Here is a 25,867-nt window from a genome sequence, read left to right as displayed (position 1 = left end):
ATAACTCTGTGTTTGCAGTTGAAATGTTTCCATAAAAGCAGTCCGTCTCAGCGAGAGGTTGTCTTCAGACTTCAGTTCCACACTGGCGCTGTGCAGGACTACAGCCTCATGTTTGAGAAAGAGGATTTGGAACATGCCAACAAAGGTATCTGCGAACAAACACACAGCCCAAACAGATGATATCTCTTCCTGCTAATTTGTATATCATCTACAAAGGCTTGAAATAAGTGTTGCTCTGGAGCACCTGCACAATAGCACAAGGTCACGGTGCTTAAAGGCACTTTAGACAATTCTGGAGAACTGCTGTTCTCACAGGAAAACAGACTCCCCCACTGGTTTGTTTTTGTTCAGACGCTCCATATCTTTTAAGGAATGGCTTCTTTCAGAACTGTACACCCTCTAGAGACTGTACTGCTCCATTATTGTCACAAACAAACATTGTAAATGTACCATTAAAGGTAATATATGTCCTGTAGTTGAAATGGGGCATATGAAGTAAGGCAGAGTACAAGCTAGTATTACTCTTAATTTCAGCAGAAATATTTAATGAGCAGAGTTCCACTCTCAATGACCATGTAGTGTATAATATGAGGCAGAGCAGCCTGGTAGGCAGGGACCATTACTGTCACCACACTAGCCACAGTCTGTCAATAGATATGTATAGTGCAGTTTCCTGGCTGGAACAGCACTGCTGTCCAAAGCCTCAAACCCACACTGAGCTGTTCTTTAGCTGTGCTGAAAACCCACTGTTTTCCTTTTAGATCCCAGATTTCCAGATTATGGAAAAGTGGAGCTGGTCTTCTCTGAGGGTCCAGAAAGGATACAAGGTATTCTTTGTCTGTTCCTCTACCTCTCTTTCACTGCTCTCTGTTGCTCTGATTTATTTATTTAATTATTTTTTGTCTCATTAACTTTCATAGGTACATTCTTTATCAAACTCCCTGTTCAGAAATGTGATATTTTCAATGTATTCCGAGAGATAAATGGGTTATATAATGATGCATGACCCATCTTATCTTTTCTTTATTTCTTTCCACCCTGTTTATAATTCTCTGTCATCTTTCCCTCCTATGTGCACGCACACACACACGCGCGCACTTTCCTGCTGAGCTCTTTTGCAGTCCTGTCAGCACACACTTCACACAACAATTCCCCAACCAGAGAAACTCTGCAGAAGACAGCGAGAGTGAGGAGATAAAGATAGAGGTAGCTTCGTAAACTTCTGCTTCGCTCAGTGTTTGTGTGTGTCTGCACAAGATGGTATCTGATGGACTGAAAATATATTTTCTAATTCATTTCTGAAGCAAGTTCTATTAGTGAGACTCTCACAAATGGAGGACACGCACTACACCGATTTCAACTGAGAAAGTGACAGTTCACCATGTACCATTTTCAAATAATTTTTTATGAATGGGAAATTGTGAGCTTAAATCCTGGTGAGCTAAATCCTCAGCCTTCTCTGATTCGGAGAGCACAACTAGCCTCAATCTCATTGGATGTTGTATGGATGTAGTCATTCTCCCCACATTGTTTATACAGGCATGTGTTAGTTAACTTGTGAGTAGATTCACATGATTCTGAGATCCCTTATGCTAGCCTTAACCCCCCCAACTTGGTAGTACTCTGGGGTATTTTTTGTAATTTGGGGGGGGTATTTTAGCTTATGAACAGTAAGTGTTCTCCACCAAGCCTTTTAAGCTGTCCACTGAAGTTGCATTGGCAAATGTTTGAAAAGATGCAGTGGTGTTTCACGTGCCACCTTCACCCTCTTGTGTTGTAGCATTGTGTGGCTAGGGGAGGACTAATGATTATGTGGAATGGCTAAATACTGGGGAGAAAACCGGATTGAAAATACATCTAATCAAGTCATCTCTGTCTCTCAGGAGCTGAACACTGGCAGAATGGTGCAGATGTCTCTGTAGACTACAGCGCCACAGACTCTCTCACCAGATGGGACTCCTACCAGGACATCTGCAACGGTGAAGGTAACGTTCAAATCAACAGCTGAAAAATACATAAATATTCCAAAAATTTCTTACACTTGCTTTTGACTACTTGTGTTGTGAGAATTAAATATATATATTTTTTTATTTACTTTTTTGCTGTAAAAAAGAGGCATGGCCTACAACCAAGCTGCTTCTTAGCTGCCTACTGATATATTCATGAAGATGTCAGAAAGCTCTTACTTTACATAACACTCCCAAAAGTATTTGGATATTTGGAGCAAATCAATAATATTCTGTTACTTCATAACATAATTTAAATATATATATTTCTTCCTCTGGAAGAGAGAGATTTTTTTATATTAACATCAAACTGATGTGTACGAAAAGCCTGGAGAAGAATTCTAAATAGACTGCACTGATGCTACTGCAAAATCTGCAACTATTTTTCCTCAAAAAAGAATGGAATACACGTGCAATCATTCAGAAGTCTGTCCAAATGAAATACGCCTTTTGAAAGAATGTTTGAGATGTATGAAATCTATAAACGAAGAAAGATGGAATAGTCTGTTTAAAAAAAACAAACAAAAAAAACCAAAAAATCTTAGTTTGACATTTCCTCCTTAACATAATTACCTGTATCAAATGTAGCAAAAATGTCCAAATACTTTTTGTTACTGCATATAAAGCACTTTTTGGCATGGCAAAAGTATATTCTTCAGCATGGCATGAAGGCATATCTCATTGTTGATCTGTTGATATTGAGAAACAAACACATTTTGTGTTGATTTGATTTTTGAGGTTTCCTTCACACTGAGGGTAGTGAAGATTTTATCATTGGGAGATTCTGATAAATCTTACACATTACACTAAAGGAACCCACTTGATGACATTAGCAAACACACAGGCACACAGTGGCCTTAGTAAGAATGTTGAGTGAAAAATAGTCTGTTCCAGTTTACTACATTTCCCATAGTGCTGTGTTGATTGCAATAACAGCCAGTGACTACCTGGAGATAGCATGGATTTGTAATTATGAACTCTTATCATGCATGTTTTAGTCAAATGTACTTAAATTTTTAGTGCATGTACAAACCCCATTTCCAGAAAATTTTGGTTAAATATAATAAAATCAAGAATCTGTAATGTGTTAATTCTCTTGAAGCTTTTTTGAACTTACAGAAGCACAAAGAAAATAAATCCAGTGTTTACACTTGACAACAAGATTTGTTTTATAAATATAAGCCAAATTTAATATCATGCCTGCAACACACTTCAAAAAAGTTGGAACAGAAGCATGTTTACCATCACCTTCCATTTTAATTACACTGTTTAATCATTTGGGAACTGATGGGGGGAAAAAAGTGGAATTTTTGCCATTTCTGGCTTGATACTCTTCAGCTGATTCTATTCAGCTAAAATACATAAATTATGAAATATGGGAATGTATAGACAGATTAAATCATTTATTTATTTCATGACAAAAAAAATATATATTTTTTTTTTTTATTTATGTATAAATGTATTTATTTAAGCTTATGTCATTTGAAGCCCTCCCCTCCACAGCCTGATAGTTTCTTATGCAGTGCCATCTAAGGGTTTGAAATTTGTGCTCATTCAACGTTGATGTCCTGCCTTACTCGTCACCTGCTTACAATGTAATGCTTCAGAACAGTGTGACGTGACTTTTCTGTTAACATTTCATGCTTATTTTGCCCCTTATTTTTGTGTGTGTGTTGTATGCATCAAAATGTGTACATATTTACAAAATCAAGTTGCTCACTGAAAACATTGGAAATATTTTCTTTGTAATTTTGTCAGTTAAATAAAGGTCCAGAGTGTTAATTCACAAAGGCACTTTAGAATAGCCCATAAAATAAAACCTAGATTCCTTTTTGTGTATATTACAATGAATTATCTATATTTAAAATCGTGAAATAGTAGACTAATATAGCACCTATACTGTAGGTGGTGCTTTTTATTTGTGCAAGCAGGTCTTTAAAGCAAGTTAAAGCATATATAAAAAAAAGTTGGCAACCCACATTTTATATAAATTTGGAAATACCAGCAAAAATGATTTTTAGCATTATATTCACATCATAAAAACTACAAATAAAAATCTTATTGGTGTAAATGTTAGAGCTTATCTAGGATTGCCAACTTTCTGAAATCAAAATAAGGAAAGCAGGGTCCAGGGGACCAGTATGCACTTGTAAATCAGATAAAACATTTATTAAGCCAGCTGCCATCAGGAGGGTCAGTGCCTGTCAGTAACATTTTTGAAAACTGGCAAAGCAGAATCTTTCCATGTATTTTGCAAATACTGTATTACCCGTTTAAAATAGCTGTATTATTTAAAATTGCTTATTAATTACAATAAGATCTGAAGAGTAGTTGGAGCTTTAAATTCTTAAAGGATAGTTAAAGTAATGTTAAATGCTGTCTGAAGTAAACATGCTAGAAGGAGAAAAATGTTAGATGCTAGCTGGAGTAAAGTAGATGCTACTTATGTAAAGATGCTAGATGTAGTAAAGATTTAGATGTTAGCTGAAGTAATGAATTAGATATATTTTTGTTGGGTAAACATTAAACACTAGCTGAAATTAAACTTTATAAAATGGGTGGAGTATGCCAGGCTTGGAAAAATGGATGATTCATGACTGGGAGGACGAACACTCACTTCCCTGGAGATATAATGGTGACATTGTTTTTCTTTTGATTTTTGAAAAATGGCACTTTCCTAAAGTGATTTATAAACAAAACATGTAACTCATAGTTCATTGTCTTGGCACTGCATACTTGTAAGCTAAACATACTCACACAGTTACCAGACATGCCCCCACCCACACACTTGGCCCACCGCAGGGGTCAGGAGCCGACACTCTGGAATATTTTCTTCCTTTCGGTGGCTGCTATGGCAAACCTCACCAGCGAACCACGGAATTCACAACTGCCTGAAAATAGACAAATATATACAGAGTGGCTTCGGAAGAGTGTCCCTCAGCCCTGCTCTCACACTCCCTTTGGACATTTTTTGTAATTTGGACCATGTCAAAAGTGAAACCCATGTAGGTTTCCCTGTAAACCAGGGCAGTTTCCTTATTAAAAAAATAAAAATAAGTTCATAAAAAAAGGCTGGTGCCTTCAGTTCTTTGATGAAGAAGCATTCCTGTGGTATCTTGGAGCTGTTGTTTTAACATGTAAACACAATGTTTGAGAGAGCCAGCTCAAAGTTCTCAAGGAATTCAGCAAGTCTCTACTATCAGCCCACTATGTCTCTCTTTCTAGCAGGTTCCTATTATCTGTTGTCATTGATTCTACCAATGTCAATATCCCAAATAACACTGAATTGCCAGGATATTGTTGGTGTCCTAAGTCTACGTTGTGCTTTAAGGCTGATGCACTTGATAGCTAATGGATAATAGAAATATCTCCTATAACCCCTTTTATATTTAGTCAAATCAACTTTTTTATTGGCACCTACTGTGGAAGCAGGAATTCAACTGTAGAAGCACAGCTTGTTAAAACTCCAAGGAAAGTACAAAAATAAAGTGGGATGCTTATGAGCTTAATGCCCAATGATGAGCATGTGCTGGGGTTTAAAATTCCCCAGGACTGGGCTATAGAGCAATGCTGCTATGTTCCCTGATGTGATGGAGCTCATTCAGTACGTTTGGAATAAGTAGGTCTCATACCTGACATCACTGGCCTATGTTCAGGGTGCCAAATGCCATCAGATTAGAAATGTATCTGTGTATATTGTAAAGTATACCTGGAAGAGTATGTCTAAACTGATTTATTTTATTTTTTGGGATAAAATGTAAATTGTAAGTTTGATTTTTCACAAAACTATTCCTTTAATCTCTTTATGAGTCCTTGAGGATCTAATAACATTTCTAATAGAAATCATTCCTCCAGTTAATTTGTATCAGGGTTGTAAGGGATTAGTATGGAATGTCTTTTCCTGGGGAGCCATGTGCTTCCCAAATGGAGATGTTTCTGCAAGCTGTGGAAAGAGGCAGAGATTGGAATTATAATTACAGTCCACACAGGCTAATTTCAGCTGCCCGTCAATGTCAAGAAAACCACATACTTACTCACTCGCGCTCTCGTGCTCTCTCGCTCTCTCTCTGAAAAACACACACATACAAAAAAAAAATCTCTCCTCCACAATTCCTGAACAGACACAAACATCAGTGTGCACTTTCCAATTCAAAATAGATATTCCACCTGCTCATCCATGTGATTATTGTTATTATTAATGATTGTAGTGATACTAATGTATCATTTATAATAGAACTTCAGTTAATATTGTAGTACTATTAGGATGTTTTCCTCCACAGCACAAAGTCCAGGACTCCATGTGCATTTTAAACCTGCAGGGATCCAAAGACAGGCAAATTCAGACAGACAGCCTTTCTTACCTCATAAACCTACATGTTCGATTCCATCAGCTTGTGGAGTGGTTCCAGTAAACTTGAAACTCTCAAGCAAGTGGCAGAGATGTGGGTGGAGATAGAGGCAGAGACTGAGCTCTGTGTGTATTGAATGAAGTGAAAGCTGGTTTCTTGGAAATGACTTCTACATTTGTCATTTTAATGAACATAGATTATATGGATTATTAGGGGTTTAATCTGTGACTGTAGGGGGACTTTAAAAGGTGCAGCTGAGATCCATATGAGTAGAAAAAAAGGCTCACTAACACTATTACATGGCCAATACGTGCACAGGGAGGTAAACAGGGTGAAAGAAATTAAATGTTTGTATAATATAATATTAGTATCATTGCTATTATTTATGTTATAAATTATATTAATGCATTTTAAAATTAAAGAAGAATAACTCTTGCTCTTCTCAAATGGATAAAGTATTGCTTTTTAATGCCCTGATTATTATTAGTTAAAATGCTACTATTGGAACATATTGTAGTATTTGAATTTTTATTTATTTATTTTTGTAATTTTGCAGTGGTGGTTGTAGTTAGACGTTGTGCTTTGTTTTTAATGGAATAAATTCAGGCTGAGTGGATGGTGGGTTGGTCATATTTGGCTGAAAACTCTTACCCATATTTATCAGGTCAAAAATGGCTGAGACAATCAGTAAACCCAGCAATTTAGGGTCAGAGCACATCTGGTCCCATAACAGTGTTCTATGTGTTGACAGCAGCAGGCGTGTAATTTGGTGATGCTGGAGCTGAGGGCTGAGTTTCGTATAAAAGGAACCCAACTAGAAGGCACAGGGACTCTAATTAAAAAGCTGCGTTCACTGTGTGAGCTGTTTAGTTACAGAAAGGAATGTTGTTTTCATCTGTGGATGGATGGATGGATTAGCGAAAACAAATCTCTCTTTCTGTTGGATTCCAATCTCTTTTCTTTCTTCCTGTTCTTGCTATATCCCCCCCCAATTAAAATGTTCTATCCGGTTGATATATTACATGTCCAGAAGTTTGTAGACACTGCTTTTATTGTGTGAATTCAACTATGAAGTTGCACCTGTTATAGACAAAGATGTTGATGGGGCCAATGTGCTTAATGTCAAGATTCACCTCTTATGGAGTATAAAGCCAACCAGCACTGGGCAGTGGAACTATGTTGCCCCCCCCCCCCCCCCCCCCCAATACCTACTGAAAAATCTAAAAAATAATAATAATACTAATAATAAAGATAAAAGGCAATTCCACCATTTCGTTCAGAATTTATTTATTAAATCAACCACTGAGGTGTACACAAAGTCAGAGAGGTTTGATGTGAAGTAGTCTGTTGTATAGAAACTGACTGCAGTTTCTTTAAAGTGGTGGTGAAAGTAACACAATATCTGTTAAAACAAATACGTCTAGTTTACATTCTTTCCTAGTTTACATATTCAACCAGCAAATTTACTTTATTTCCCCAATGTAATGTCAATAATGGTAAAATAATCATAAATCTGAAAACAGTTCTGTAAACCTTAAGATTATGTCTTGTACTCTTCACCATGACAATAGCCTGCAAGTACAGCTCCTCCTTGAATACATTGTAGGGCAGAACATTATGTCAAAATGTCTTAACACAATGTCCTAAGACTCTAGCAGAGTGTTGAACACCATTAGGTTTAATAACTCTGTTAGGGAGATTTCATTAAATTTTTAGGCTCCTGGTTCCAGTCATTTCTGTTCCATTTTACATTTACGGCATTCAACAGAGTGAGTTACAAAAGTGCTTTGTCATTCTGTTCAGAGAAACATCTCCACCACTTTTGCGACTCTAAGAACGGAGATTTACTCGGAATTTCTTATTTAAATGAAATTAATTTACTTACAAATAGTACTTATTTAGTAGTTAGTTCAATAGTAGGTACAGTGGTAGATTTTGATTAAGTAATATACACATTGGTATCAGCTGATTCTATAGATTTTAATAAAAGTTAAGACACTCACACTCTCCCCTTTATCTTTTCTTCAACATTCACTCTCTCTTTCTCTTTCTCTCTTTCTCTCTCTTACCGTTTTACCTTTTTCTTGGATTGAAAAGGTATTGGGTGACACTTTCCGCAGCTCCTTCCCCCTCCTCTTAAGCCCCACCCCCATGTTTACATTCTTCTCTCCATATTTGGCAACGGCCCCCTTGCCCCTAGTCCTTGTGCTGAGTTAAAGTAGAAAAAAAGAAGGCCAGCGTATTCTGCAGCTCAGCACAGAGCGTTACCTGCAGAAAACACTGATCGCTGCGCTACGACGCTGAATCAGGCTTTTCTCTCTGCTCCGACATTAGAGGAACATAATTTTGTGACTTTCTCTTACACAAGCTCAACTGAAAGAAGAGGGAGGTAAGGGTTTTTTCCCCTTTTTGGTTGGGAGGGAGGTGAGAAGGAAGTACGAGGGAGGGGGTAGGAGTTGAGAAAAGAGTCAAAGGCAGAAGGAGAGATGGCATTGGGAAATAGAGTTTAGAAAAACTTTAGCATTTTGAGCTGAGACTGTTAATAACTGAAAGTCTATATTGGCAGGCGTGTGCAGAGGGTTTGGAGGCACTGGTCAAATGCTTTGTTAATTTATTTTAACTGTTAAGTACGATATTTTTCAGCAGACTTTAGTGCACATTTTTAATACACTTTTTTAGTAAAAGTTATAACTTTATTTATTTTTGTAATAATTCTTTGTTCATTAAAATGTACAGAATAGATGTGCCTATATTAACTTAGAAAATCAATGCAACAGGTAATCTGCACCCAAACTTTTGCATTTGACTTTATATATGTATATGTGGGGGGAGTGGAGGTGTGAACGTGCAAATGTGTGAACAAGAGGTCTTTATCATGCAAGCCTGGTATTTGGAGCTCCATGCAGTGTGTCTGGCTCTTCATTTGCTTTTCTCCACATCAGATAGCAGCACACAGGCTCTCGGCAATGCTTCTGTCTCACAGGTTGAATGGCTGGAAATCCAAGGGTAATGTATACGGACTCTCTCATAGTAGTCAGTCTTTCCTTGAGGCACTGTTTTTGATAGTTGTTCAATATCCTGATTCTGTGCCTATTGACCTTGTTGGTGTTTTCTGTGGCTGCAGAAGTCAGAGAAAGAGAGAGAGAGATTTAAGGCATAATGCAGAGGGCCAGGAGCTTGTGGGAACTCAGCTGTAAACCACCTGACTTTGTGGAATGCTTAGGTCAAATGTGGACAAGCTATGGTCTTTGCTTAACTTAACACTTTAGACAGTGTAAACTTGGTCTGGGAGTGAATGGAGTTATGCAAACATTGCAGAACAGTATATCTTAGCAAGCAAAAACATCCTAATATTCTATTTTTTTTTATTATTTGCGTGTTTCAAACACTGTTTCATGATCTGCATTATTTCCTTAAATATGCAAAATTATATGCATTATTTATAAATAAATCATATGCTATACATAACATTTATTTATACCAATGTAAAACAATTTGGTTCAATTTAACTTTTGAACTCACTGATGTGTGTTGGTTTAAACAATTTTCAACTAATTAATGGTAAATATTAGTTATACAAATATATTTTAAGGCATTTATTATGGAACTTGTTATTGTAATTCTGAATTTAAACACTCTCCTGCTTGTTTATACTATATGGTAACTCTTGTATAGTATTAAAATGACTATTATCATTTTATCAGTTTTCCAGTTAATTTTAACAGTTACGTAGTTGAAAATGGCACATTCCATCAAGGAAAAAAAAGTAGGTGAGACCATTTAAAGATGTTAGTCTTAATTAAGCATAATAATACTTTTAGTTTTTATATAAATACAATGACAGTTGATTTTAATTATCCTATGCAACAGTTACCATAAAATGGCAAAAAAAAAATAAAAAATCATGAGAATTTTTGGAAATGTACCAGAGTTTAGGTCAATCAAACCTGGCTGAGATATTCAGATACCTCCATTAGGCCTCCATTATTACATTATACATTTGGGGGTCGTAACTGTGGGTATATCACCATGACCAGATGTAATATGTGATCATAAATACATTAACTTTGCAATTTTGGGTCTAGAACAAGAAAGGGTAAGTCAAATGTGTATTTGCTCTTGTTCAAGAAAAAGTTGTGTGTTCACGAACCCCACCTTTGTTATAGGTGAGAAGTGTCCTGTGTTTTATCTGTCTCTAAATGTATGTGATCCAGCTGACCTCTTGAAGCACTCCATCTCTTCTCTCCCTCAGCTCCGCCCTTGCAGCCCCAGGTTACAACCCTGGACAAACTCTCCCCTAAACGCAGCCAGGTCAGCAGTGTCACCCTCGGCAGATCTGCCCGCACCACCTCCGTTACTTCCAGTCCCGAGCACAGTGACCACGGCTTATCGGCCAGCAGTGACTCAGGCCTCTCCAGCACTTCTTTGTGGACAGAGCGTGGCCCGGTGTCTGGCAGCAAATCTGCAGGGCCAAGCCAGCAAGAAAAAGCTGAGCTGAATCGTCTGCTGAGCGGCTTTGGGATAGATGAGCCCCAGGCAGATGACGGCATGGAGCCAAGCTCAACCTCTCGGGAAGTGCTCCACCATCCATCAGTGCACGCCAATGGCAATGTTCGGCCCAAAGACCGTGAGACAGACATCTTGGATGACGAAGTCCTGATGTCAGGCCATGATTTACGTAGTGTTGACAGTTTGGGGACACTTTCATCCTCATATCACAAGAGTAGCCAAAACTCACTCCTGTCGGATGGTTTCTGCAGCCCTGGAGGGGTTGAGGACACCCCACATCACACACCAGCAGCCATGGAAGAATATGAGAGAGCCTATGCTGAGGCACGGAGAAACTGCCTTGCCAAAAGGACTGTGTCCCTTCCGGTCAACAGCACGTCCAACTCGGGATCCAGGGCTCAGCTGTTCCGGCAGGGAAGCTACTCAACCCAGACCTGGGTCCGCCAGCAGCAGATGGTTGCAGCTCCTCATTATTCCTACCTGCCTGAGGAAGTTGGAGTGGAGGAGACCTTCCATAGGGACAAGCAAGATATCCCACCCAAAATGACTAGCGACAATCAAGCTGTGACTTGCAGTGGCACTTCAAGTCTAAAGGTTTCTCCAAGTCAAGACAGAGACAAAAGTCATGATGAGGAGTTTAACTCGCTTACAGTGGACATTGACAACTCCATTGACCAGCTAAACCAGCTCATCCTGGACCTGGACCCTACGTTTGTGCCTATCCCAACCCGGACAAACTCAGTTAAGAAAAACGGTGTACCAGTGACTGCTGCTCGTACCAACAATGGCTTGACACTCAGACTCAATGAGAACAGCAGGAGCCAGCAGTCAGGTAAGATGGAGGAAAGGTTTTGGGGCTGTCTGATCAGATTTTGTCTTCTAGGCTGGATTCTCAAGCTATTTCATTTTTGCGAAAATGAGCAAGAAATAATTTGAACATTATAGAACAGCTTAAAAGACAAAATCTGGCCAAGCAACTTCAAAGCAGAATGTCCCTTCTGGGTTCTGGTGGTGGGTTTGGTGATGGCACTTCTGGTGATGTTACAATGTCTCTGAAAATCAGTCTCTGGTTTTGAAAATAATACCAAACAGGATGCTTATATAGAAAAGCAAGGGTAAAACCTTGAGCAGAAATAGATTTGACACCATCTTATTTTTATCTCCCATACTGGACATTTTAGTGGTTGTTTAACTGACATTTTAAAACATCTAATGTTGTACCAGCCTGCCTATGCTTTAGCAGGGTGGCTTTAATATCATAAAATATGCAAAGCTTGTCTAAAAAGCAAGACAGAACACGGAATAAAGACATTGAGACGGCAAAGGACCCCTGTAGCCCTGGATTCGTGCTTGACAGATGAGGTTTGACACTATTGTGGTATGCTTGACAAACAGCGTTGCTAAGTTTGTGATGGAATTCCAGAATTTGAGTAAGGCAGTGTTTTCACCTGGTTACACATGAAAAGAAAGGCAGAGCTCCTGCCAGGACCTCAAGTATTTTGGAAGGGATCAGGAGGTGTTTGGACTTGTCTTTAGTCAAGTATCTGCTTCTTGAATCAGTTCAGTACATTCAGAGCAGGAACAGCTTTTTAGCTCCAAACAATATATCCCTCATATTTAAAATGCTCTGCTCTGCTAACTTATTCTCTAAAAGAGGTCATTCAAATGTTAAAAATAAAATTGAGGCTATGGCTTAATTTAGTAATAGGATATTTTTTATTAAAATTACACAATAATAAATTATTAAGTTTTTCCAGTTCAATGAATCTACAGCAAGTTCCAGTTCAGTCTGTCTCACCTTTGCCTAAAACTAATGGACACATTAGAAGCACAGTTCAGGCCTTTTTTTTGTTGCTCTGTTCTGATTTTGTTGTTGCTGATCAGCAAAGTGTCATATCTAAATAGCGGGGACAACCTGTTGTGGGAATTTATTTGAAGAGAAGTGGCACAGATTCTACTGTACACCCAAGGCATTTTTAGAGGAAAAAAGGAGATCTAGAGAAGACTAGAAACAAAGAAAAAAGATGGCAGGAGGGAGAAAAGAAGGCTTCAGGAATTTTAGTGATACTGATCAAATGTGAAAACTTTCTTTTTGTATTAGCACACTATGCTAGTCAGTTGATTATCAGGTAGCATTATCCTGGCATGTTTACAAAATGGATGCTTTGAATTCTATCTGTTTACTCAACTGGGCTTTTGCAGAGGCTTTGTGTGACTCTGCCAAGGATGCAGGTATTCACCTTAAAGCTACACTTTGCAGTGGAATCTGAGGAATGTTCTTGTTCTTGGACAATTGGGGACAGGGAATATTTTAATCGGATTGTCCACGCATAAACGCCACAGCAGCTATGCAGGTTCTGGCTAAAGTCAGGTACAGTAAGACACTGACGACTGAGGATTAATCTAAATTCCTACATCTTTCATGCTTTCAGGGTTGGGAATGGATTCCATTTTTGCAGGTTTCACCTTGCTTGAAGGAACCAGATGGAGTGGGGTGTGGTAATTGTCCATAAAAAAATAACTCACCTAGGTTTGTTTATATCTGGTAGAGTATTAGCTAGAGGGACAAGTCATAGCATAACTGAAATGAGCAAAAGTGAGGAGATGTTTTGCTGCCTTAATAAATTTAACATTGCATCTTTTATCACTTGTGCTAGTAAAGAGTAGACACACATCAAAAAAAAAAGCTTTTTTTTTTCTTTTTTGTGAAACAAGAAATAATGCTTTTTGAACACACGTTCAAAAGTGACATTTGTAGTTCTAGTTAATTTTTTAAGAGGAAAATAAACTTTATTTAAAACAAGAATAATTTGACTTCACATTTTAGTCCCGCTCCTAGTTCAAAGACATAATGATTCTAAATTAAGACTTCATGAAATAAAAAAAAGCTTTTTACTTGACTAATGCTAGCACTGAAATGAGCTAGCCTTAGTCAAGAGTAAACAGGTCTTCTAAATGCACTATGACTAAGCCAGTGCTGCACATTTTAGTCCTAGAACTAGTTAGAAGTAATACTGAGACTGTGTGTTCTAGACTTTACACTTAAGTGCTAAGTGAATTTAAGAGGAGAAATACTTTAATATTTGTTTAAAGGCAGGTTTAGACTACATATTTTAGCTTTAGACCTAGAGTGGATTAAAAGCTTTCTCAATTAAATGATCAGATTTTCTTTGTATCTTTGTCTGAAAGGACTTGATTTACTAGAAATAAATGAGAATTTATTCAAGGTATTGCATCAATATACATTTTTGTCTGGTTCACATCCCTGTTGAACAGGTCTAGTCAAATGTGGTTTCTGTTCTAGATATTTAGGGGTATGATCAGACAAAATAATATCAGATCTAACTGTCTGAATGAAGATTTAAGAGAATTTCTTGGCAGTGGTTTCAAGTCTTTGCTGAATGAGTTATGACTTACACGTTTAGTCAAACAAGTGATGACTCATTCTCTGTGTAAAGGTGGGATATGATAGTGGAGCCTGAATGGCTGGTTGAGAGGGAAGGCAGAAGTGAGAGACTGGAATTTCCAGGAGAGGAACAGAAGTAGCTTTGGGGCAAACATTCTCTACCTGCCAACAGACAGGCCTATGTCCTAAGGCTACAAAAAATAAAAAAGCTTGATACAATCAAGTGAAGTCTAAACATGCCAGCACACTTCACTTGCTTTTAAGAATTGCAGAATTCATTTTCTTAATTCAGAGCAAGTCATGTATCTCCATTTGTTAGTATTTACATATATTTTTGACATAATGTTTCCTGTGAAATTTTTCAAATAGAATTTACCATTAAAATAACCCACAAATAATGTATTATTAGTTTCCATTTAATGTTAAACATTTGGAGATGGAAGGTTTTGCTTTTACAGTGATGATGAGAAGACTTCTAGTTTGAAATTAATACGTTCAGTGTTATAAAAAACAATGATATTGCAGATTAATAAATTAACCTATTACGCTAGTCCTGAATGATCACAGCTTAAAGCATGCAAATAAAAACAGAAAGCAAATAATTATTTACACTGCAAATAATTATGCAAATATTTTAGTATTTTGGGAGCTCTAGATGATTATAAAATAATGAAGAAAACTTTCCAAAATCAATAATGGGGTTACAAAGGGATTAACATAAAGAATTCGTTGTATTTGAGGCTAATAATTTGACAAAAAAAATTATTTTAAATAGACCATATTATATGTGATTTGACAAATTATTGTTTCCCAAATAGTTGAATAAAATTTCAAGGCTAAGTCATGTATTTGTTCCAAGTGAATGACTAACATGAGTCAGATTTAATTTAGTTTGGTGTATTATACAACCACTTGACTGGAAACAAAACTCTTTTTGGCATAATTAAAGCCTAGTAATGCAGAGTGGTTTGTCATAAAATGACCGATTCTAGAGAAACTTACTGCCTCTGATTTCTTTAATTGTGACCAGGACCAGGAGTAACGAGAACTACAACATAGCCATTTTATTTTACATCCAAAATATCCTGTGAACCTGCTTATCATAAGTAATAAAGCTAAGTAGTGGTATATCAGGGGAAAATTAACTGCAAGTTAATCAGGCCAAAATTGTATATCAAAACTACTATAAAACAATTTGTCAGACATCAGGCTGTGCATTTGTAACTACTTTATGTAACAGCATCAATGCAGGATTTAATTTCAAACCATTTAGGAACTTTACAATATATCTAAAGGCCTGTTGGCTGAAATTTTGATAGCCAATGGTAGCTAATATATAAATTAAAGAAAAATAAATATTGATTGCTTCAGTTACCTGGATAAAGATGTTTTTATCATGAAATCCTTTGAACAAAAGCACTTTGAGCCACATTGGGGGTGTGTTGGGAGATAGGGCCATTAATTAAGGTGAGGGAGGTGAGGCTCATTAACTTTCTTCTATGAGATGTTAATGCGGCAAACTGGCTTCAATGAACTGTTCTCTAATCTAGGCCTTGCAATGGTGATTGTTCCATCTTGCCCCACATTGAGCACCCCACCTCCTCCCATATTAACATTCCAGAGGCAGAAATAGAAGAACACTTCTGTGAATGGCTAAGATTAGCATGTCCGTTCTAACTGACACTTCACACTGTGGCCAGACGGCCCAACAAACTGTTTGCTCAGAAGTGCCGTTTAGCTGGCATTGTTCAAAAGGTAAAAAATAGCAGTGGAATACTTCTTAACACATACGTGTGACATGGAATTAACAACTGGGCACAAAATGGTGGCGGAAATCACAAAGTGAACCGGCAAGGTTGATATAACTTGATGAAGCAATAAATGTGTACATTTCATACTGAAATAACAGAGGAACTGTTAAAATATTACCTGAAGATCTTATTTATGTTTTACTTCAGTGAGACTTTATGAAACTATAGACTGAATTATTTGTTGTTAGCCTTTCTACTTCAATTGCTTTTTTCCCATGCATGCCTCGATCTTCAAATCCTTGCTTAATACCACACCTTGATTTTCTTGGTTGCTTTTCCTCTTTCCTAAACTAGTGCTCCTTTCCATTTCAACAATGGACTGTAACATTTTAGCTTCAATGTTACTGCACACACTGTAGTAATGTCCTCTGTATGTTGTGTGATCAGCTGTCCCACCAGCGGGGGAGAAGTTGCACTGTCTGAGTCGGCAGGGCAGTGAAGTGAGCGACCACACAGAGCTGAGTGGACGAGGAGTCTGGGAAGTGGAGCACGAGTTAGGAGAGAGACTCACATTCAGTCATAGTGTTCCTCCATCACCGGTAAGGAAAGATATGTGGTTTGGGTTTCCAATCGTGGCAAGTCTCTACGCTTAGTCCTGTTCCTGGTCTTTAATAACCATCTACAATTAAGCATGGTGAATATTTGCTAGTGTGCAGCTCCTCTGGAGCGTCCAGTTTCATGCTTTTCTAAGGAGATTATACAATCTGGAAATGAGTAATCACAATGGATTATTATTTATTCTCTAATTATTAAGGATCGGCTTTAGACATTTCGAAATAGTGTATCATGTAATGAATTATTTATTATTTTACATTTATTACATGTATTAATTATTTTACATTTCAAACAAATGGCACTTTTCCACTGCATGTCCTCTACTCTACTCGACTGGTCTTTTGATATTTCTTTTGGCAAATCTAACACCTGGTATGTGGAACTGGGTCCTTTTTTTTTTTTTTTTTTTTTTTTTTTTTTAAGTATCTGCTTACTCCTGGGTCCAAGCGAGCTGAGTAGGGACTAAATTAAACATAACATGTAAACCTTTCAGAGGGTTGTTATGACTTGCCAGTCATAACGAAATGCAGACATCCAGCACAAACTTGGCATTTGTAAAATCTCCAAACTACAGCAGTGATCACATTCCGTCGTTGTCCAAATAAAATTTTTTGGCAATTTAATATTTTATTTTTATTTATTTATTTATTTATTTTTTAAATGGTTCAAAAAACTCTTTGGCTGGCGACAGAGGAAAGACTTTGGTGAAAAACAGAACGATAAGGAACGATCGCTATGACCTGACCTGTATGAACTTGGGTGTGGAACTTTTGTTCACTCCCAAATAAACAACAACACACAAATACACGAAGAGTAAACAAAGCTTAACAATACCACTGCCATTGCCGTGGATTCTTAAGCCTGCAGTTCCTGTTTTGCAACGTCATTGGCTACATTTTGGGGTGGGCGAAATTTATCACGGAACACAAATCAGGGACCCAGCGAGTAGAGTTGAGTAGAGCAGGTAGTCTACATAGGAAAAGCACAAAAATGTCTAAAGCTCTTGAACTCTGTTTCGTGTTGCAGCGTCCTCCTTTGTACAGAGCAGACAGTGTGGAGTACAGAGGCTCCAGTGCTGGGCTAGATTCAGGAGTGGACACAGGAAGTGACATAATTCCTGCCACACCCGCCTTCCCCGTCTCACCCCCCACACCTTATGGTAAGATTTTGGGTTCTGAGTGTATAAAAGGAACCCAGACAAGTTATGATTAGCGACATAAAAAATTGCTTACGTGTTAAGACAGTTCATGGTGATTATGAAAGATTGGGGTTGGACACTATTATTTAACTGAAACATGTTTCATGCCATTGGGTGTTCTGGTTCATGCATGTTCAGGCTTTCTGAACGCCTTTTCTGAAAACATTTATATGACTTATTGTTTCCATATGAATAAATGCATTACATCAGCAGAGTCTTTGTTAAAAGTAAAAACATATTGAGACCAAATTGTATGGAAATGTGTTATTTATTAATGTGAATTTATTACTTTTCATAGTGTTAACTCTGACGCATGCATTCCAAACATTCATACCTCCTAAAGTTTACAGATGATTAATGAACTTATCATCATTTGTCTCCTGGGGAAATACTGACAAAACATTGATACATCCAATTACAGTCTGGCTTGTGTTTGTGTGTGTGTGTGTGTGTGTGTGTGTGTGTGTGTGTGTTGTGTATATAGTAACACTTTTTGTGATCACATATATATATACATACACACAGAGCAGGTATGATTTGGCTGGTGGATTATTCTCAGCACCACAGTGACACTGACATGATCATGATGTGCTAGTGTGTTTCGCTTGTGTGGATCAGACACAGTGTCACTGCTGCAGACCCTCTGAGTGGGCATCATGTACAAACTGAAGTGTGCTTTCTGGGAACGCCTGGAATTTTGAGACCTAAGGGTGGGGAATATCCAGAGGTCTGTTTATTTTGAAAGAAGATCTATTTCAAATTTATGAAGAGGGACATCCACAATTGTACTAAATTTTGCCATGTCATTACATATTAAATATCCATATCTGGAAGTTAATTCCAGCCTGAGCACAACTCTGAATATACCATTTGAATCATTTTATAAAATGGTTATACCTTATTCATGATATAGTAATGATAGGGCATTTTTTACTGACAGAATTCACTAAGCTTAAGCAGCAACAGTCAAAAAGTCTTAATCAGTGAGTAATTAACAATAGAAATTTCAATTGTAGCATCTTTTAGAAATGTCTGTTGCTAATTTAATACCAGTTTATACATACACTACAGCACTTTTCATTGTAAATACAGTTTTGTGTAGCTAACTGAAGAGGTTTTATAGTAATTTAGGCAAAGGTATTTAGTGTTGTATAATCTGTTACTGTCAGTATTCATATTGCAGTTTTGTCTTTTTTTTTCATCATTGGATATTCCAAATGTCAGAAAAATGTCATTCACCAACAACAAACATCTCAGTAATCCACTTTATATCTATTAAATTGCAAATAAATCTAAGAAAGTTAAACGTTGCCCGTTCCCAAAACCAGATTGTCTTTACACTCACTACAACTTGCCCAAACACCCTCATTCTTACATAAGCTCCTGTTCAATTTCATAATTCAGTTTGTGTTAGCGATGCTCAACATGAACCTCTTCATTCCTTTCTCTACAGTGAAGAACATGCCAGAATTTTCACATTTCCCACAAACTCCAACTTCCAGCATGCCGCACTTCGGGGCCTTTAGGACAGAGCACGGTAAGCCAGAGATACTGCTGTTATTAGCTATGTTTGGAATATGGCATTATTTATATTTATTTATCATTATATATATTATTTATATTTGTTTAAAATAATACTATGTAGTTATATTCACCTGACACTGAAATTTTATATTGTGAAGCAACTTATGACATCCCTAACGGTGTTATTTTTAAATAACTGTAGAAAGGAAAAAACAGTTGTGTCTCCTGAGTAATGTAGTGTTTAGGGGATTATAACTGTGATGCCACAGCCATTAATTGTTGGAAGTTCAAGGGAATACAGCTGTCCTTCCTGTCTCTCTCTCTCTCTCTCTCTCTCTCTCTGCATACTGATAATAGCCAACACAGACATCTGTTTTATGAATTTGTAGTTAGTGTCTTTCTGAAAGTATGCAGAGCTTTTCATGTTGCATTAGACAATTTATAAAATGGTTTTAATATTTGTAGCTGAATTTGATTTCGTTTTATTATTAGGGTTTTGACTAGTGTGTACTACTTTATTCCTATTTTAGTCATTTAATTTTTGTAGGTTTTAGTCAGCAAAAACTAAAAACATTTTAATCTAGTTTTAGTCCATTAAATAAAACAACTAGCCTAACTTTTTCTTGTTTTCTTTTACAGGTTTTACTATCTGAGTTTTTATATATTACTAACTTTCATAAATAATTCCTTAAAACTTACATTTAAAAACATGTTAATATCTAATATTATGGAAGGAATATGACCACTGTTTATTCATGTAGATATATTTTACATTTATTTAGCATTATTTTAAATAAGTGAGTGTAGAAGGCTCTTGCAAGTTTCGACTCTGAATCGTTGGCCAACAGTTGGTATAAGCCACTACCAGCAATTCTCGCTGCTCACTCTAGAAAGACACTAGACACCATAACCACAGCCTAAAATAATTTGACACACATTGATCATATTAAATTAGTTCTCGCCTAGTTTTCATTGTGAAAAATAAGTCATCAACACTTTTTTTTCCACTGTTTTGTTAACAAAATGAACAGATTAATAAAAGATGCTGTGGTGCTTCAAGGGAACATGATAACCTCATTTGATGTGGAATAAATAGCTAGAGGTTGCAGTTGGACATTAATAAATCGGGGCTCAGATTTGTTCATGGCTCATGCATTGTGTTTAAGAATCAATATACACTTTACCTAAATGTAAACTTAATGAAAAAGGAATAAAACATATATGAGATTACAGACATGTTTTAATGTTAGCTTCTGACTGCGCTGTAGCGCTTTGAGATTTCTTTGAAATGTAAAGTGCATTACAAATAATGATTATTATAAATATAATATTTCCCAATTATTTTTTAGCATCATTTGTGCAGAATGTAATCACGTATTCCATTGAACAAAACAATTCTTATCATTTGTCCTCAAAAGTGGCCATTTAGATGAGAATAATTAACAAGCTATTTTCAACACTATACAACAATGAAAAAAATGGGAGGATTGCATTTACTACCTTTAAAATAATCAAAAGTAAAACATCACTTGAAAAATGCACATAAATCTAGAAGTGAATTTTTTAACTAAGATCAGTTTTGTAAAAGCAAATACCCAGCGATCATTAGAAGTTGGTTTTAAGCGAAGAGTTCAACATCCTTTCCCTTAGAATAAGCTGTCAGATACATATCAAATAAAAAGCATTAGCAATTGAAATCCTTGTTTAATTTAAAGTAATTTTAGTCCATTGTTTTATACCCCAGTGTTTTTGTCTTTAAATAGCTCTCATTTGTCTTGGGCAAGATTAGGCTGACTTTAAGGACCAGAAAACAGCTTTCTCTTTCTGCTGCCCAGTCAGCAACAGATTGTGGAGGAGTGGCTGTATTGAAATGTCAAGGCTTTGTATACAGAAGGCTGAACATATGTGCTTGCTGACCTATGACAAAAGGCCTCTAAAAGGGAGGGAACAGCCAAAGTGAACAATAGACCAAGGGCCAGCACTGTGGAAGAAAGCATTCTCACTAGAGCAAGTCTCTCCACTGGCTCATCCCTGCTGCTTTGATTGGGTTTTGTGTTTGATCAGCCGTGAGAGCATTCTAAAGCTGCTAGATCCACTCCTGCGCCTGGAGAGTTAATTCCCCAAGGAGCAATAAAGGCCCCTGTAATTCCAAACGTAATCCATCCCATCCAGTCCAGCTAATAAAGGTCCTTGGAAGCACCTGAGCCTGGTGTGATAGTTTTTAAAACTCACCAGGTGTGTGGATGAGACACCTGTCCAAAATCTTTCAAGGGGGTCTCATAATGTTGCATTTATTGGTGGTGGATATTACTTACTTAGGCTTTCCAAGCAACTTTAGCAGGACCAGCACAACAATAATGTCCTGCTTTAATAAGCAGTAAGATCTGGGATTAAGCCTGGAACACTATCTATATATATATATTTTTAATAGAAGGTTAATTGTCAATGTTGTTTAGGATAGTTGTCGCCATAATGTGGGTTATATTCTTAGTTTCCCCTGGGCATCATCACAGCTCCAGAGTCTAGGGTTTGGTCCTTGCCTCTGGTGGATTTCTGTGTCTGACCCAGTCCCGGTGGTTAGTGCTTGTCAGTGCACTCCTAGAGCTGGTTCCAAGCCTGGGTGGAATAGGAGGGTTGCATCAGAGAGACTGCAGATTGGTTGATGCTGTATAGTGTCCCTTCACTGAAACAGCTTAAAGTTCTACAACAGCAAGAACATATTCTTAGGTTCCTCGTTTATTTTTGTTACTTGTAGTTGTCTCTTATATTTATGTAATTGCAGTTTTCTAGAGAGATTACTTGTGGGGTCTTTAAGATAGATGGATAGGTAGATACTTTATTGATCTCGAAAGAAATTCAGCAGCCAGTAGCAACAACATTTTTTAAAAAATGGAATTTAGGTTGTTTGCCATCGTCTTTTTCTTTTTTGTTTGTTTAGGTTACTTGAAGTTAACTCTTATTTTAAAGTTAATTTCTCTTGAGCAGTGACCTGCAGTAACCGGAACGCCACAGGATGAAGGCGCTCTTTCAAAAGGAGTTAGCAACTTTTTTGTCCAGACTTGGTCATGACCTTACAATCTGCTGCCACTGTGCCTAGTTGTCATGAGGGCTGGTGTTAGGCCTAATGAAGAAAAGGCATGAAGCCTGCTAAGGTTTTACTGGAGAGCTTTATCCCTGTTTGAATGTTACTACAATGCATATGATGTAGCATACCAGAGATTATCAAGTGTTATAAAGAATGTTGACCTAGCTATCCATTTATCCTTAGACCCATTCACATATGAACTCCAAAAAAGTATCAGGTCTGGAGATGTCACAGAGGGGTCCTTTCACAGATGCACTGCGTAGTGGGAGATTTAGGTGTGCTTTAGGCATGGAGTGGCACATGTGCAGCACATGCAGGAGATACTCCAGAGCATTAGCAACTCCAGTCTCACATGCACAGACAGAATTTATCCAGAGTCTCTAATAGGGGGTTAACGGGATAAAGTCTGTGTAAAGTCCGGGACAAATGTTGAGGGTGTTTGTGTTCACACACAGCTCCTCCAGGTAAACACATTAATTTAAAAGACAGCGCATTTAAAAATAATGTTTCTTCAATGGTCCTTTTAGTAAAGAAAATGGCTCTGCATAGAACCCCGAACTCTCAAAGTACTTTTTGCATGATTAAAGAGTTCTTCGCATCATGAAGTAGTTCTTCAGATTGCTGAAGAATGTGTTAGAGATGGTTAAAGCTTGACATCGTAACAATAGAAGAACCATTTTTGGTGCTATATAGGTCCTTTTTCTGAAAGGTGCTATATAGCACATAGTGTTTAAATGCTCATGGTTCTACAAAGAACCATTTCCTTTAATAAAGAACCCTTGGAGAACTGTCATTTTTAAGAGTGCACTGTAAATGTGAAACAAGTACTTTTATAAACAAGGAAGGATGGATTTGGAATACATTCAAAGACATGACCTTTTCAACCTAAAATTTAAAAAACTACTTTATATGATCATGTGCGTCATGGGTATATTGTATGATAGATGATTAGAATATTGGTTAATTACATGATTTTAATGCTTTTTATTTCAGATATGAGAGCTTATACAGATATTATGGGGCGTGAAGAGAGCATACCTAATATCTCCCACAGGCCCTTCACCCGCACTCTTACTGCAGGAGGAATGACCCACATGGACAGGTAAAAAAAAAAATCCACCTTTATGTTGCCTCATTTGTTTTTTAGAAGCTTATTTGTAATTGAGGGCTGCTGTCTAGCACAGTTCAGACCATGAAATTATCACATTTATCAGTCTATGAAAAATTAATATACTGCTATCTTATAAGACAAGAATGTTCCAAATGACCATAACAAAACTACTAGTAAGATGCCATACACAATTTAATGGGGTAGCTTACACAGGCATTTAGGCTTCTTGTACTATATTATACCCCTTTTTCCACAAGTGAACACCTTTCCCTACGGTCTTAAGGAAACATCTATGATATGCCTTTGTCAAAATACTGCAAAGATCCCCCTGCACAGCACTTTCCTCCCCGTATAAACAGCCCTGTTCAGAATGACTAGTTTCAACACATGTTCCTTTAAATGAGAAGGAGCCACAAGTCATGCTGTGTTCCTTTTTAAATTTTATGTTGGCTTTTTCAAGTTTTAAGTCATTAGTAATGAATAAACTAGAATCAACTAGAGTGCCCCAATAAATCAGATTTCTTATTTGGAAAGTTGCCTCACCAACCTCAAGTTCAGAATCCAAGATGGCTGCTGGTATTACACAGTTTACTAGCGCTTCTATCTGTGTCTCATTAAATAGGTCATACACACAGGGCTGTCAAACTCTTTCCATGGTGTTTGGATGTGTAAAATATCACATATTATCAACTGGTATCGCTAACAATGCTAACTGGAAACAAGCAAATAATGAAAACCTAGGGCGTAGCTTCAGATCCCCAAATTAATGTGATAATTTACTGAAAAAAGTATTTTTTTTTCTTTATAATATGACCCCTTCCACATGGATTTTCTGAGTAATCTAAAGACAACTTTGGCTTCATAAGAAAGTTGTACCTTCAATGGCATATTGTCACTTTCCAAGTAAAACATGTACATGTCCATTGTGTCTGTTTTTAGTTCACTACGTCATTTAAAAATAGCAGTTGCCCTTCAAATTGTGTGGATTAATTTAATGATGAATGGACCAATAGAAGCGGGTGGCATTGTGGTTCAGCAGGTAGTGTCACATTCACACAGCTCCAGGGACCTGGAGGTCATGGGTTCAAGTCCCGCTCCGGGTGCCTGTGTATAGGAGTTTGGTGTGTTCTTATTGTGTCTGTATGGGTTTCCTCCGGTGCTCCGGTTTCCTCCCACAGTCCAAAAACACATGTTGGTAGGTGGATTGGTGACTGAGAAATGTCCGTAGGTGTGAGTGAATTTGTCTCGCCCTGTGAAGGACTTGTGCCCCCTCCAGGGTGTATTCCTGCCTTGTACCCAGTGATTCCGGGTAGGCTCCGGACCCACCGCAACCCAGAACTGGATAAGCGCTTACAGACAATGAATGAATGGACCAATAGAAATTTCACAATTACTTTGAATAACATTTTTTACACTGACTTCTACTGAAAATAAAAAGTTTTTTTCCCTTTTTCTGTAAATTTGCTATTTTGGAGATGCATTTTTTAACAGTGATGATATAAATAAACCTGTAAGTGCACTTGATTCATTCAAGGCATAAAATGTATACTAACAAATTCTCTTCCTCTCTCTAGTTCATCTCAGTCATCGTGTCCTGAGGGCAGCCTGTTAAGTCGCCACTTCTCCATCAACACCCAGCGCTCTGGGACCTTGGATTACATCCAGAACTCACCTCCCTCTCACCATCCCCACTCACACACACACCCTCATCCAGCCCCTAATGCTCACAGCTCCCCTCGGGGCAGCCAGAGAATCAGAGCTGCCCAGTACTCTCTGAGCCGCAGTCCAGTCCTTAGTGAGCCGGATGGCTTCTTGCCCCCGTCAGGGCCTTCAGGTTTTGTTCAAGAGGCTGAAGGTCTAAACGGCCAGTTAATGCTGCCCCCTCTGCCTGAGAAGCGAAGGACATCTGACTGCGAGCGGTCACTGGGCTCTGCATCACCTGCGCCAAGTGGATTCTCCAGCCCCCACAGTGGAAGTTCTCTGAGTATACCCTTCCCAAATGTACTGCCCGAACTGCAGGTCTGCCCACCATCCCCAATGCCAGGTGAACTACAGAGGATTTATCCCTGTCACATACTGCTTTATATACATTCTTGAACATACACACATGAATGAGCTGATTAATTGGAATTCAGATGCCCTTGGAGCAGAGAGAACACCAGATTGTGTAGAATAGAACGGCACTCCTGTAATGCACAGTTTCTTGTCCTGGTGCTGTAGCATCATGGATTATTTCATGGTGCTTTTGCATTGTATGGTACCTACACTACTCTACTTGTCTCTACTCTGCTTTTCTTGCTTTTCCATTTGGCA

The 25,867-nt window shown here is 37.7% G+C and overlaps 1 protein-coding gene across 1 annotated transcript in view; it reads left to right on the top strand.

Moving 5' to 3' along the window:
• Positions 1–25,867, top strand: part of LOC136707191 (tensin-3-like) — a 63,916-nt gene that overhangs the window by 29,432 nt on the left and 8,617 nt on the right. The window contains exons 10-18 of the mRNA XM_066681129.1: positions 19–145; positions 762–827; positions 1,884–1,985; positions 10,608–11,696; positions 16,469–16,620; positions 17,663–17,795; positions 19,288–19,371; positions 23,437–23,545; positions 25,129–25,598. Of these exons, the coding sequence (XP_066537226.1) occupies positions 19–145; positions 762–827; positions 1,884–1,985; positions 10,608–11,696; positions 16,469–16,620; positions 17,663–17,795; positions 19,288–19,371; positions 23,437–23,545; positions 25,129–25,598 (2,332 nt within the window). The remainder of the gene's footprint in view (positions 1–18; positions 146–761; positions 828–1,883; positions 1,986–10,607; positions 11,697–16,468; positions 16,621–17,662; positions 17,796–19,287; positions 19,372–23,436; positions 23,546–25,128; positions 25,599–25,867) is intronic.

Source organism: Hoplias malabaricus, chromosome 9 (genome assembly GCF_029633855.1).
Source record: "Hoplias malabaricus isolate fHopMal1 chromosome 9, fHopMal1.hap1, whole genome shotgun sequence".
Classification (NCBI taxonomy): Eukaryota; Metazoa; Chordata; class Actinopteri; order Characiformes; family Erythrinidae; genus Hoplias; species Hoplias malabaricus.
This window is presented reverse-complemented; position numbering and strand designations above follow the sequence as displayed.